This window comes from Podarcis erhardii (genome assembly GCF_964252035.2).
Source record: "Podarcis erhardii genome assembly, chromosome: 5".
NCBI lineage: Eukaryota > Metazoa > Chordata > Lepidosauria > Squamata > Lacertidae > Podarcis > Podarcis erhardii.
This window is the reverse complement of record NC_138509.1, coordinates 6,570,653-6,586,196: the sequence shown is the minus strand read 5'-3', so window position 1 is coordinate 6,586,196 and position 15,544 is coordinate 6,570,653. Positions and strand designations below refer to the sequence as shown.

The following is a 15,544-nucleotide window of genomic DNA, read 5'->3' as shown; positions in this document are numbered from 1 at the left end:
ATGGACCAGAGCACACCAGGCACTCCTGTCTTCCACCGCCTCCCACAGTTTGGTCAAACTCATGCTGGTAGCTTCAGAACACTGTCCAACCATCTCATCCTCTGTCGTTCCCTTCTCCTTGTGCCCTCCATCTTTCCCAACATCAGGGTCTTTTCCAGGGAGTCTTCTCTTCTCGTGAGATGGCCAAAGTATTGGAGCCTCAGCTTCAGGATCTATCCTTCCAGTGAGCACTCAGGGCTGATTTCCTTAAGAATGGATAGGTTTGATCTTCTTACTGTAGGAGAGGACATATTTATTAGATATTATCCTTCCTTCCTCATGTTTGCGAGTTCAGCAGAGTGCATCCCTTTTCATTCAAGTAATCCAGGATAGTTTCAGGTAGACTGGATTCTCCTGGTATCCCCCCCCCCCTTAAGACAATAATCACACAAACAGTCCTGTAAAGGGTAAAAATAGCATTTACTCACCCAGAATACTTGTTGAAGAGTAACAGATACAGTAGCTTTGTTCAGGCAGACTTAAAATGACAATTCAGTTACAAAGACATACTTAAGTCTAGCTTAAAATGGTGTCTGAGCATTGGAGCTCAGACATGCAGATGTCCTTCACATTTCTGTCTTGGTGATGAGATGAAGAGGAAGAGGAAGAGAAGAAAGAGAGAGAGAGGATGTGCCCAAGCTGGTAAGACAATATCTCTTGTCATGCCCTTCACCTGTCAGGGCACAGTGGGAGTGTCTCTCACAGAAAAACTCTGTGATCTTCAGCTCTCATCTTCTGCCTTTTTAGCAAAGCATCAGTTGTTGGTTTGACTGCATTATAAATATTCCACACTTATGTTCATAGAATAATAGAATTTAGAGTGGGAAGGGGTCCCCGGGGTCATCTAGTTCAACCCCCTGCAATGCAGAAATCTCAATTATATCAATTAATATTACAATTATATCCATTGTAATATTAATTACTATAATAATAATAATAATAATAATAATAATAATAATAATAATAATAATAATAATTTATTATTTGTACCCCGCCCATCTGGCTGGGTTTCCCCAGCCACTCTGGGTGGCTTCCATAGAAACCAAAAATACACTAAAACCAAAAATACACTAAAAGAGAACCTGTATTAAAGGTTCTAAAGGTTTTTTGTTTTGATTTACTTTAAGGAGACTGAAGAGTTTTCGGGCAGCAATGTGCAATGGTGGGGAGGGACATTTCAGGTAGTGAGTTTTGTTTTGGGGTTAAAAAGGTAAAGGGACCCCTGACCATTAGGTCCAGTTGCGGACGACTCTGAGGTTGCGGCGCTCATCTCGCTTTATTGGCCGAGGGAGCCGGCGTTTGTCTGCAGACAGCTTCCAGGTCATGTGGCCAGCATGACTAAGTCACTTCTGGTGAACCAGAGCGGCGCATGGAAACGCCGTTTACCTTCCCACCAGAGTGGTACCTATTTATCTACTTGCAGTTTGAAGTGCTTTCGAACTGCTAGGTTGGCAGGAGCAGGGACCGAGCAAGGGGAGCTCACCCCGTCGTGGGGATTCGAACCGCCGACCTTGTGATCGGCAAGTCTTAGGCTCTTTGGTTTAACCCACAGCGCCACCCGTGTCCCTTGTTTTGGGGTTAGTTAAGTGTTAAAAATATTCAAATCTGTCCCATTTTCGCTTCTCTGAATCAAGAAGAGAGAAGCATGAGTCTGTTTACAGAAGATTCTATTTTGACATAATAGCCCCACTTTTCATACTTGAGTGTGTTTACATTGCAGGGTCAATTCCAAAACTTTACCAAGTTCAAAGGGAGGGGAACAGCCATGCTGTTTCGCTAGTAACCTCAGCTGAATGAATAAGCTAGTACTCTGGAAAATAAAAATAAAATGGTCTTTCTCCATGGAAATCGCCATGAAACAAAAATATGATCAGGGTGGGCTATGGGTGGAACCCATATGTAATTATGCTTTCAACTAGGAAGTTCAAAACCAGTCTGTAGTGGTGTGGACTATACTCATCAGTCTGTATTTTTGTCGTTTGTGCTGACGGTCTCTTTGGAGGCATTGCCTAAGCCAGTGATGGCCAAACTTGGCCCTCCAGCTGTTTTGGGACTACATTTCCCATCATCCCTGACCACTGGTCCTGTTAGCTAGGGATGGTGGGAGTTGTAGTCCCAAAACAGCTGGTGGGCTGAGTTTGGGGAAGCCTGACCTAAGCCATATTGGCTACCCTATAACATAACTGACTGTTGGGTTTCAGCTTGGGAGTCTCACACTTCAGTTCTAAAACTACCGTATTTTTCACGCTATAAGACGCATCAGATCACAAGACGCACCTAGTTTTTGGAGGAGGAAAACAAGAAAAAAAATATTCTGAACCTCAGAAGCCAGAACACTAGGGATCGCTGCGCAGTGAAAGCAGCAATCCCTCTTGCTGTTCTGGTTTCTGTGATGGCTGTGCAGCCTGTATTCGCTCCATAAGACGCACACACATTTCCCCTTACTTTTTAGGAGGGGAAAAGTGAGTCTTATAGAGCAAAAAATATGGTAATTTGAAAATCCATTTCATTTCTGCAAGTGAGGCTTCTTTTGAAGTATAGCTGTATACTTGTATATCTGAAGGAGTGTCTCCACACCCATCATTCAGCCTGGACACTGAGGTCCAGTTCCAAGGACCTTCTGGTGATTCTCTCACTGTGATAAGTGAATTTACAGGGAACCAGGCAGAGGGCCTTCTTGGTAGTGGCACCCACCCTGTGGAACGCCCTCCCTTCAGAAGTCAGAGAGATAAAGAACTACACAACTGTTAGAAGACATCTGAAGGCAGCCCTGTATTGGGAAGCTTTTAATGTTTTATTGTGTTTTTATATGTGTTGGAAGCTGCCCAGTGCGGCCGGGGCAACCCAGCCAGAGGGCCAAGGTATAAATAATAAAATTGTTGTTGTTGTTTAGAATTAGGGTTTGGGTTCAAATCCTGGCTCTCCAATGACCTTTAATTATGGACTACTTTGGATGTTTTTCCTGTTGGAGAAAGGTTGTGCCCTATGGGTCACTGAAAGTGCACCTTCTTACCCTATATATTGGGCAGGACTGTTCTCTCAATGTATGGGTGTAACATGTATATAAGCTTATATATTAAAAAGCTCAACCCATGTAGTCCGAAAGCGCAAATGGATTCAGTTGTGCAGTTTGGACCATTGTGAATTTCAATGGATGCCCATCTGCTCTGTGCAAACTTTTCACCCATAGCTGGACATCTCACAGGTGGGGAAAATGTGCCCAGTGGGCAGAGGGAGAAGGCATGTGTTTGAGCCCATCCCAAATGACTGATGAGAATATTTTCCAAGCCAGCCCAGGCTCCTAGTTCATCTTAGTTGCATGGCAAGACCCTCAAGCCGACCTCCCATTAGGATAAATAAATTCACATAGACACGGATATTTTGTTTAAGGTTTTTGGGCAAAAATTTGGCCACAACTTTATTGATTACAGGAATGAGAGCAGTATTGGCTTAGGCATTGGCAAGACTACATCTGACTCTTGCCCCCTTCGCAGGAAGTCTGTAAGGGTCAACCACCCAAAGGGAAATTGGGGGAACCCGCCTGCATCTATCCTGGTGTCCCCAGAGGCCTGACATGGCCCTCACCCTTCAAGCGGACTTCGGACAGGAACCAGGCCCCGGCTTCCTTTTACGGAATACCCTTGGAACTGGAGGGGCAGGCGATGGCCGGCCTCCCCTCCCCCATTCACCATAAGCCGGTGCCTAACTGCCAAACCTTACAAAGTTGTGACGGTTGCTAAGAGGTAGGCAAAAACCAAGGGGCCTGGGCCAATTTGCCAAATGGAAAAAAATTCCCACCTGGCCCCCGATTCAAGCCGGGCAACCAGTCAAAGTCCAAAGCAAGGCCAAAGGATCTAAATTAAAGGGAGGGTGGGTGGGTGTTTGGCAGCGCGAAGCAGGAGCCTGGCACACGTCACGCTGCCACTTTTATACTTTCCCCCACTATCACCCTTTGACATGATTGGGCAATAGCCCTGGGTGATTGTGGTGCCACCCCAGTGTGAGGGTGATAGCTCCACCCATGCCAGGGTGGGGGGAACCAGGTTGAGGGTTTGCCCGCAACCAAGACCATCTATTAAGATGATCCCATTTCCCTCCCAATGAAATGGATAGTTGTTGGATTTCAAAGATGAGGTGACTGTAAATGTTATCTGACAGATACTAGCTGCCACTGATGAAATTTATTCTGTTTCCCGATCCTATCAGAGATCGTTTTCTGAGCTATCAAGCACTGAATCCCTGCTTGTACTTAGAGAAGTGGCACCCTGCCATCGAATTACCTAAGTGCCTCCAGGCAACTCTCGCTGTCATCTGGGTATTAAAAACGGACACAAATAACTGGGAAGATTCGGTCCAGTTCCTGGCTTCGTATGCAGCATGCATAATGCTCTCTGAGCTGCGCCAGATCTTAAGTGCTGAAGTTCGTCCAAAGCCCTAACGAAGTTTAAGTTGGAGCAATCTGCCAAATGGCATATTTGGTATTGGAAGAATGTGCTGAGAGACAATTACCTCTTTCTCTCTGTTTAAAAGGTCTGTGTCACAGAGCGAGCCTGCAAACTTAAAAGAAGCATCTTAAACACATTATAAAATGGTCTGTTTGCTAGATAGGAGCAGCTCCTCTTTCACAGATTATGTTGTAGCTCCACCTGGCAGGAAATTTAGGAATTATCTTGTTAGTATGAAAAGATTACAGCTCAGATTCTGGAAACATGCAGCTCCGCTGAGACCACAGATAAACAGTTTCAGCATTATGGCCCATCGTTTTGCTGTAGTGATTATTTAAAGAGATAGTACTCATCAGCCGGATGGAGGAGAAGCTCTGGTTGTGATATGCATATTGTGGGATGTTGGAGAGCTCTCTCCTCTGTTCCCCAAAGCTGCATAGCAAAACACTCAGCTAATTTCATGCCGTAAATCAAGCCCTCCTTTCATGGTATCATGTGAGCCCAAGCATTCTATAGCATAAAATGTACTTATATTCAGGGGAACCCTGCCATTTCCTTTTCTTATTATTTATTGCTTATTCGCTTTCTTTGTGATATGAGGTAATGCCCTGCTACTACACTTTTGGATTGTGAACAATATTAAAAATAAAAATATATTTACTCAGGAAACCCCAGACATAATCCCTGCTGCCCCTTTATCCCACTAGCATATGGGGCATGAGACAGTCTTTCAACCTTACTTGAACATCTTTGAAATGGGACCATGAACATAGGTGACATCATCCAGTTTTAATTTATTTTTCTGGAGCACAAGTGACTGTTGACAAGCCCACCACGCAATATGGGCTTCTTGTGTTGCAGGACTGTAAGTGCTTTATCTGGCAATCCTAGAATGCATTTCTCCCTTCCCTTGATAGTCTCTGTGTATAAAATCACACAAGAATGCAAAAAGAGCATCTGGTGGATCAGGCCCACAAGCCATCTAGTCCAGCATCTATCCTGTTGCGTGTCGAGGTCCCCAAGCCACCCCCCAAATAACTCACAACGCACACTTAATTTTTGTTTAAGGTTTTTGGCATAATTTTGGCCACAACTTTATTTAAATACAAAACCGTGAGTGGTTGTTTAGGCATTGGTTAAGACTATCTGTCCCCCCGCCTGGGGACAGAACTTACTTCCGGGCACCACCGAAAGACAGTGCGGGGGAAAGCAAGTCGGGGAGAAATGGAGCTGAGTCACAAACCCTCAATTCTCATCCGCCTGCTCCCCGAAAGCTTGCCGGCCCTAGTCCCATTCCAGGGATTGGACGAAAAGATGGCAAGCCCCAGGATTCCTTTAACGGAATTCCCTTTCCGCAGCAACCATGGAGGGGCAGGCCCAGCCTATCCTAACCCCTCCTCCACCAATTTATAACCAATGCCTAACCACAACCTTACAAGTTGTGACGATTTGCTACGCAGTAGGCAAAAACCAAATGGCCCAGCCAATCAGCCAGATGGACAAAATTCCTACCAGGCCCCTGCCCCAACGGCAGACGACCCCATGACAGGCATAGCAAGGTCAGTGCAACAACCCCTTACTCAAGGGCGGGCGATCCGTTGCACGCAGCAAAGAGAAAGCTCCAGGCTGCGTGCAGAGTATTTAAACATTTTACCCCTCCCACCAAAATTGCAACATAACTTTTACCCCAGCAACCCAGTGAACCAATCACTGCCCCAGGCCATCTTTAGAGACCCTGCCTGGTAACAGAGGGGTGGCTCAGCAGACCCCACCACAACACGTGCTCTCCATGAAGGAGAACACGCTTTCTCACAGTGGCCAACCTCTAGATTTTAATTTTATTTTTAATCTAAATGCCCCCCTGCACATATATAACACCATTTAAAAGTGAATAGATAGTCCACCTTTGCAGGTATAACCAGTGCTGGTTATTGATAAGATAAACCTGTGTAATGCCTGCAAAAAATAGCAATCTTCTTGGTAACGGAGACCAAGAAGCGTCATGGAAAAGTAGCTCATAGTCGCTGCCCTTCCCTTCAATGCCTTTTCCAATTTTCATGTGTTCGACTATAAATTTGATTATAGCTGTGTTGCACTCATTTTCTCTCTGCTGTTTTCTCTAAGCAACTGCTTTTTAATATAATTTGCTACAGTGCTACATTTTTATTATTAGGGTGGTCTGTGGCCAAAAGAAATATAAGTAAATTAATTCATCGTTTTTTTCGCATGCTGGCTACAGCCCCCCCGCCGCCCACTTTAGCATTATATTTTATTGTACATATTGTCATAATTTCTGCTAGACTTCTTCTACTGTAAACCAATTTTATGTCACTCGGGACAAACAAGACTTATTGCAATGTGTCTGCATATGTTTTAATATTGTTTTAATATGTTGCTCTTTTGTTGCTGCAAAGGCAACTGTCTTCTGGCACCTTAAAAACTAACAGATTTATTGCCACAGAAGCTTTCGCAGACTGGTTTCCACTTCCTCAGAACATTACTACTTTTCCTGAGTAGCCTCAAGGGGGCAGTGTCTATTAACTATTGGGGGGAAATACAGTTCATAAGTATGTTGAACATCTGTCTTGACTAAATGCAACCTATATACGTTCAGCTTTGAGCAATCCCCGCTGAACTCAGTGGGACTTACGTCTAAATAGATAGTCATGGATTGCATTTTCATAGGTTGTGTTTTAACACTTCAAGTCCTAAAAATTTCTGCCTTCAGTACCAAAGTAACATTCTTGAAATGCTGGCAGAACTTAGTGGCAGTTACAGATAGGTAGCCGTGTTGGTCTGCCATAGTCAAAACAAAAAATTCCTTCCAGTAGCACCTTAAAGACCAACTAAGATAGTTCTAGGTATGAGCTTTCATGTGCATGCACACTTCTTCAGATACACAGAAGTGTGCATGCACACGAAAGCTCATACCTAGAACTAACTTAGTTGGTCTTTAAGGTGCTACTGGAAGAACTTAGTGGATCATTCACATTGTTCCAACTCTCTGTCTTTTCCCCCCAATCCTTTCTTTTCTACTCTGTCCATCTTTTTCTGTTTTTCCTCCTCTCCCTGCTTGCCTAAAGGTGATTTTTTTACACACAGTGGGCAACCAGGCAAACAGAAATTTCAAAATCTACAGGCAGGCAAAGAAGAAGAACCTCAGAACTTTTCTCTTGTGTCTCCATTGTGCAGTGCCCCAGCAAAACATACGACCCATCCATCAAGTCCACCAGAGATTTTCCTGACGATGTCATTAGCTTCATAAAGCGCCATCCGGTGATGTACAAATCGGTCTACCCAGTAACCGGAGCGCCAGTGTTTTCCCAAATCAATGTGGACTACAGACTGACGCAGATTGTGGTGGATCGTGTCATGGCTGAAGATGGCCAGTATGATGTCATGTTCTTAGGGACAGGTAAGATGCATGACGTTGGCTCCTCTGTTTCCCATAGAGACTTCCATCTTCTTGCAAAATGCCCTTTGCATGTATCCCACACACATGGAACAATGTTGCACGTATGGATCATTGTCTGGGGATTGCCTTGGGATTGCAAAAGACTTTGCCCTCCTTTCTTAACCCTGGAGCAAGAGCATTTGCTCTTCGGGGCAGAGTATGTGCCTTAGTCAGATTGTGGACCCAGTCCATTGGCTGTGCACCATCTCACACAGGGCCAGATTTAAGTTTGATGAGGCCCTAAGCTACTGAAGGTAATGGGGCCCTTTATATGTCCAGCTGCCCTGGATCAACAACAAATTGTCGCTGTTTTTTGTGTTGAATATGCTATATGGTAATTTATGAACCTACATAACACAAGGGATGCGGGTGGTACTGTGGTCTAAACCACCGAGCCTAGGGCTTGGCGATCAGAAGGTCAGTGGTTCGAATCCCCGCAACGGGGTGAGCTCCCATTGCTCGGTCCCTGCTCCTGCCAACCTAGCAGTTCAAAAGCACATCAAAGTGCAAGTAGATAAATAGGTACCTCTCTGGCGAGAAGGTAAATGGCGTTTCCGTGCGCTGCTCTGGTTTGCCAGAAGTGGCTTAGTCATGCTGGCCACATGACCCAGAAGCTGTATGCCGGCTCCCTCGGCCACTAAAGCGAGATGAGCGCCGCAACCCCAGAGTCGTCCGCGACTGGGCCTAACAGTCAGGGATCCCTTTACCTTTACCTTTACACAACGCCGTTGCTTCATGTAGCTTTTATTTGTTTCTTATCTTAGGTTTCTTTTTCCTTTAATTTTGTTGTTTTTTATCTTATATTTGTTTAAAAAATTGTTTTTTATCTTATATTTTGGAAATATACATCCAGGTTTCTTTTCCCTTTAATTTTTTTGGTGGCCCCCAAGAGAGCGGGGCCGTAAGCTATAGCTTGTTTAGCTCATACGTAAATCTGGCCCTGGTCTCATAATAAGGATGGCTGCAACTGAAAAATACCTGAAGCAGGTTTGGAGTAGATAGGTTTGGAGTAGGGGATATAGTTGTCATGCATAAACCCTCACTGCAGATCCAGTTGTCTCACTGGAAAGATTCTAGAGTGTCTACACTGAGGCTAAATCAGCTCCTTCTGGTGAAAGGCAGAAATGGAGTGGCGGAGGAAGCCGCTCAGGAACCCCAAGGGGTGGGGCGGACTGTGGGGCCTCTGGAGTCTGCCTGCCTCCTCCCACTCGGCCACCCTACAGCTGGGGGGGAGGCAGTGGGCAGACCGTTTGGGCAGTGCAAAACCTGAGCACACCCAAGCCACCATGTCTCTCCCAGGAGAGATTCATGGCTCGGGTGCGCTGCAGGCCCCGTGGTGAGTGCCACCTGGCATGTTGTCACCCCCCTCAGTGGTGACACCCAGGGCGGGCTGCACCCACCGCACCCCCCTTCCTCTGCCCCTGCAGAAATGCCAAGGCATTTGGAACAGGTGCCTATCTGCAGATAAGCGCAAGGCTGCTCCCTCCATTTGAAGCCTGCTGAGTACTTCCACATGTCTGCTTGCTTCAACATCGCATAGCATCAACTCTCTGTGGTCAAAATGTGCACAATGCTTTTGTTTTCTTTAGCCATGGTTAAGGCCTGGCCACCAACCAGGATGTGAAACCAAGGCCTGAAAGTGGGTTTGCAAACCATTGTTTGCATTACGCATGGTTAATTGTTATATCTGCATTACGCAAATTGTGGTTAAGTCAGTCCCCCCCCCTTTCCTAGCCCCTCTGCTTGCAAAATGATAAAACAGGTCATGTTGCTATATCCTGATATATATTTTTCAGGGGCAGGACTTTGATCAGGAAGCTAAACCAATGTACCATAGTACCTTTGTGACCTTGATCAGGGTTAAGGCAACCAACCATGGTTAGTGCTAATGATGGTTGAAAGCATTATGTCTGCACCAGGCCAACGTGTGAAAAAACTATCATTATTCAGTGTTGCTCTTCATTGAAATAGTTTTTTTTTTTTTTTGCAGATTCTAGCACAAAATGTAGTCAGTAGATGGCAGTCCAGAATTTCAGCAGACAGAAGAGTACTGCCTGCGGTATCTAAATTGTTGAAAATTGAGCTTCCTAAAGGAAGCATGACATTTTTATTTTATTTTACAAATTTAAAACCTGCCTTTTACAAAGTCATGCTAAAAACAGACTTCACTGCTTGCTTATTTCTGTGTATTGGATTGCATAGTTAGTCTCTTTTTCTGTTTACCTACCATAAGTAAGATTGTGGGAAAAGTTAGTTTAGTCAATAGAGTAAATTCTGCAGTATTTTAAACATGTTGCAATAAATGATTCAGCTCACTAAGACTTTTTCCAGCCTTGTTTTCCAGTCACTCAATTCCAGGATCTTTTGTTTGTTTAATCACTGCCATATGCATGTCCCATGTGTAGCCTTGGAGTAGAACAAAATGAGAAGGGATTTTTTTCCTTTTCTTTTGGAAATAACGCAGGACAATTGATTGCAATGGCATTGGTTTTGCTGTTTGTTTGCTTAATGCTTCACAATGCAGAGCGCAAGGCTGTGGTTACTCAGTGCTCAGGAAAGGTACTTCGTGCATGCTCAGAACTACTAAATAGTTCCAAGACATGAGATCTGGTGAGACCTGAACTAAATCAACTTCTTCTCTGTTTGTACTCAACGCTACAACACTCTTGTAGTTTAAGGTCATAGTTCACTGTCCTCATTTCAAATTTGGGAAAACAAGGCCATTGTAGAATTAGTTTCCAAATGCTAAACCAGTGACTTCAAGATGCCATGAATTTGACTTGGATAAATTTATTCGAACACATACCTTGTAGAGATGCTGCATGGTGAAATTATCATGGATTCCAGATACAGTTTTTTCCACATTGAATGTGCTACAAGAGCTTGTGATTATTTAAGGGTGGTCAATTCAACATGACCATTGGCATGGGGCTCCTGCAGGAAATGGCAATCCAATATCAAGTTCTTTGTCTCCATCCTTGGCATTTAGGAAGATGTACATTTCTTGTTTCCTAGCCAGTGGCAGAGAGTTGCATAGTGAAAAGAAAGGGAGTTTCAGTGCTTTTTCTGGGGGGGGGGCACAGGGGTATGCATACCCCTAAACATTTTGTGAATCTAAGTCTGGCCTCATTGAGGGGCAGTATTTCAATATGAGTAGGGAAATGAGAGTAACCCCAAACATTTTTTTTTAGATAAAAGGCACTGGGGAGATTCATGGAGCAAAGGCATCATAATGTGTGTCTGCTTAAAAAAATGAGAGAGAGAATCCAACGAGGAAGGTCTGCACTCAGTCAGGTGCCATATCTAAAGAAGATGGAAAATCTTAATGTCAAATCCAAAAATGGCCACTGATTTTCGGCTGCATCCCTTTCTTGCAGATGTCGGAACAGTACTGAAAGTTCTGAGTATAACCAAGGAGAAGCGAGACATGGAGGAAGTGGTCCTGGAAGAGCTGCAAATATTCAAGGTAAGATTACAAGCCTCATCCATTGGAACACAATTCACAGAATTACAGAATTGCAGGGTTGGAAGAGACCACAAAGGTCATTTAGTCCAACCCCCTGCAATGCAGGAATCTTTTGCCTAAGGTGGGGCTTGAACCCACAACCCTGAGATTAAGAATCTCATGCTCTGCCAACTGAGCTCTTTCATAAGGGCAATTGAAGGAAAATAAAGCTCAATGGATTTCATTCTCCAAAAAAAATCATTTTGGGACGGCATAAAATCTTCATTTTGTGTTCCTCAAGAATAAGTCACTCACATCAGTCACCTGGAGAAAATTCTAGCATCTGCTGAAGTTTAATTAAGAATTCTGTATGCCTTTTTAAACTAAGGAATTATGGTGAAAAGAAACTCAAATGCTCATAACAGAATTGCCACAGAAAGTGAAGTGAAATATGAGGTGAATTTGGAGGTTCCTGCTTGGGCAAAACATCTGCATTGATTTCAATATCAGATTAGCAAAATTTCTTGGTTTTTTGCAGCCTGGGGTAGGCTAGGTGAGGAAGGAAAAAGCACACACCCCAAATAGCAGTTTTTGCTCCTGGCCCATAACTATGATGGAATTAGATGTTCTTCATTTGCCATGATTCTTAGAGAGTCGGCTTTAGGTCCAACCTTTGGCTTTCCTGCAATGGTCTGGTGGCTTTGAAATCATCATTGATGCTGTTGCCTTACACGTCTGTGAAAAACAATATTTTCTCCAGGTAAATCTCTCCCTGTGCACTTGGTACCTTGATTACAGAGGTGGAATACTTCTTGTTTTAAATGTCATCTTTTTGCTGCCATGGAGGCCAAGAGTGCTCAACAGGCTGCCAAGTAATCAGGAATTTCCGAGCATGTACCAATTTGCTGCATACTTGCGAGATCACGTCAAAGGGAAAGGCGCCATATCAGATTTAATACCAAACAGGGCTATTAGCTCAGCAGATGTTCCTCCATGTTATAAATGCACTTCTTATTTTTTTCATGCGGGGAAAAAAATATAAAGAGAGAAGGGACTGTAGTTTGTTTACATGCTTAAGAAGCCACACCAGAATGATGTCATTGGATGTTGTGGTTTCCAAGAGCCAGCCCTTGTGACGACTTTGCAGGTGCTGGATGTTTTCCTGCCTTCAGCCTCATCTGCAGTCATCTATATGGTTTGCCCTGAGGGAATAGTTACTCCCTTCCCGGGCCCCATTCAACACAAGGCAGCACTCACAAGCCCTGAAGAGTGGCTGTATCAGGTGATGGTTGCAGATCTAGCATAACAGGCAAAGTGTTCTAGTGTTTGACATGCCACCCAGTTGCTTTCCATGGAAGCCCCTCATGGGCTCAGTTGGCAACCCTTCCATTGAGATTCTTGGTCAGGAGAACCTCAAGTTATGGCTGGGTTGTGAAGCTCCTTGACTGACCAGGAACATTTCACAGTCCCTTGCTCTAATCTGCTTCATGAGATTGTTGCTGGAGTAGAGAACTATCCTTTGAAGGAAGACCAAGATGCAATTGAGACAAATAAATATGAGCAAGTGATGGAGAGATGTAAGACTCGTACCAAAGAGTCTGTCTACTCAGGCCATTCTGCCCACTTCCATTTCACAGTACATAGGGAAAATACCTCTTAAGTTAGAATGTAGCACATGAAATTTATCTTGTGGGTGGCTCACATTTTTTCCCATGTATTTGTTTATTTAACTTATATACTGCTTAACATTTTGAGAGGGAAAATCTAAGCAGTTTACAAGTACCATGATATATGACAAATGAAAACCATAAAAATGGCAAATACATTAGGGGCCCGCACGCGTACTGACTGTGTGGAGGCTCAAATCAGCCCATGACCTCTGAGACTGACAGAGGAGCCAAGTGAATCTGGCCGTTCCGAAACACCCTGTATGGATGCCCACCCTCTTTATGTGTGGACAACCTGTGAGATGGGTGCCACAGAGGCACAGGCATTTGACATTTTTGGCACTCCCAGACAGGAGAAGAAGAGGCTGTGGAAAGTGTGTCATTCTTTCCTGTCTTTCCAGCACTATATTCCTGTCTGCTTTCCCTCGGCGGATCAGAAGGAACCTGAGGGCTGTGTACAATATGAATCGCGTAGTGTTCAAGGGAGCCCTGCTCATATACTTCTCTTTGAGCACATTTTCCAGGAAGGTTGGCCTTCACAGCTGTAGTTGATCCATTTCAATGGCTATGTTAGAGCTCGGAAGGTGTGATGCTTGGAGTGTTGGACTTAAGACACAGAAACACAGCTCCAAATCCCTGCTGAGTCTAGTGGGTGACTAACACACCTGGAAAATGGGCACACTTCCAGAAATACACCCTGCTTTCTTCTCAGGGAAGACAAATGAGTTTCCACTCCTGTCACAGGTGAATTCATCCCAGGCTGAAAGTCTCAGAATATTTTGGTTTCTAGGGAAGTACTATTTCAAACACTTAAGTAAAATTGCAAAGGGTTTTGGCTACTGGCCTCCTGCTGGTGGAGCGACAAATGTTTGATAGTCTTCAATCTAAGCAGAAGAAGGATTTTCATTGGTTTTTTTTTCCATTTCCTTTTCAGCATCCCTCATCCATCTTGACTATGGAGATGTCCCCAAAGCAGGTAATTTATAATTAGCAATTTTAGCACCTACAAATTGCTTGTACATTATTGGAGATAACTATACCTGTTTTTCAAAGAGGGCATCTAAAGATTTTCTCCCCTAATATTTCCATATCTTTCTTTTTCTTGAAGCATACAAAAAAAGTCACACCCTATTCTGTCTTCTCTAACCACTCACATTCAATATCAGAATACTTATCTTGTTCTGAAATATATTCCTGTATCTATGAAAAAGGAAAAAAATATATAAAAGGGGGGGAGTGGGGTGAAGTAATGTTTGTTCTGTTCTTTTATTTCCCAAACACATGAGTTGCACTGAAGTACCACTGAAATTAAATTAGTCAGTGATTTTACAATCCTGTGCAACTCTACTTGGAAGTAAGTCTCATTGTGTTCATTGAGGCCTGCTCCTTAATAAGTGAGCGGCCAGGATTACAGCCTCAATGGAACTACAATGAACGTCCTCTGATTTAGGTAACTTACTCCAGTCCATATTGAAAAAACATGAAAGCTCATGAAAAAAACAAACCCATTTCTATAGGTTTCTCATCTCAGGCAAAGATGTATTTTGATTAGATTGCACCAAACCTGTGTTCCAATTTCCCAAGTGTTTTCTTCCCCATTAAATAACTTTCAAATTTTCTGCCTCATTTGCAGGGCACATTCAGAATTTGGGTGGGTGTAGAGTTGATCTTATTCTATTGCCACAAAGTAGATAAGGCTGATGCCCACTCTTCCTGATCTGAAAAAGCCCCATGCCAAAAGTTGCCCCATGCCATCTTCTCCTGGGCTTAAATTGAAGGGAGAGACGCTGAGGAGGACACTAGCCACCAATGGTTAGAGACTGGTGTGAGCTCACGGGTTTTGCTTTTAAGAGAGGTCCTTGTTCCTTCCCTTAATGTTCCCTAAACGCCCTCAGCCCAGTATACCTGAAGAAGCATCTCCACCTCCATTGTTCAGCCCAGACACTGAGGTCCAGCTCCAAGGGCCTTCTGGTGGTTCCCTGCCTGCGAGAAGCGAGGTTACAGGGAACCAGGCAGAAGGTCTTCTCGATAGTGGCGCCCACCCTGTGAAATGCCCTTCTGTTAGATGTCAAGGAAATAAACAACTATCAGACTTTTAGAAGACATCTGAAGTTTAGTGAAGTTTGATGTTTTATTCTGTGTTTAATCTGTTGGGAGCCACCCAGAGTGGCTGAGGAAACCCAGACGGATGGGTGGGGTATAAAAAATAAATTATTATTATTATTATTATTATTAAAAAAGACTTTCCACACATGTAGCTTTCATGCAGTGATTCCTTTCAAAGTAAAATGCCTTCCTTTTTTAAAAAAAATGACAACAAACAGCTGTCAGGCAGGTGGTAGGCATCTCTGAGCTTAGCGAAGGAAGTCATGGGTTTTCACAAAGCTTACAGACCCAGGAAGGCAACAGAGTGAAGACCACCAGAGAAATGATTTGGAGCATGAATGAAACAATACTCATAAATGCCCCTTAGCCATCTCAAAAGTAAAGTAAC

General features: G+C 43.9%; 1 protein-coding gene across 1 annotated transcript in view; it reads left to right on the top strand.

Moving 5' to 3' along the window:
• Positions 1-15,544, top strand: part of SEMA3D (semaphorin 3D) — a 174,560-nt gene that overhangs the window by 132,412 nt on the left and 26,604 nt on the right. The window contains exons 12-14 of the mRNA XM_081860956.1: positions 7,677-7,899; positions 11,316-11,404; positions 13,985-14,026. Coding sequence (XP_081717082.1) covers positions 7,677-7,899; positions 11,316-11,404; positions 13,985-14,026 — 354 coding nt within the window. The remainder of the gene's footprint in view (positions 1-7,676; positions 7,900-11,315; positions 11,405-13,984; positions 14,027-15,544) is intronic.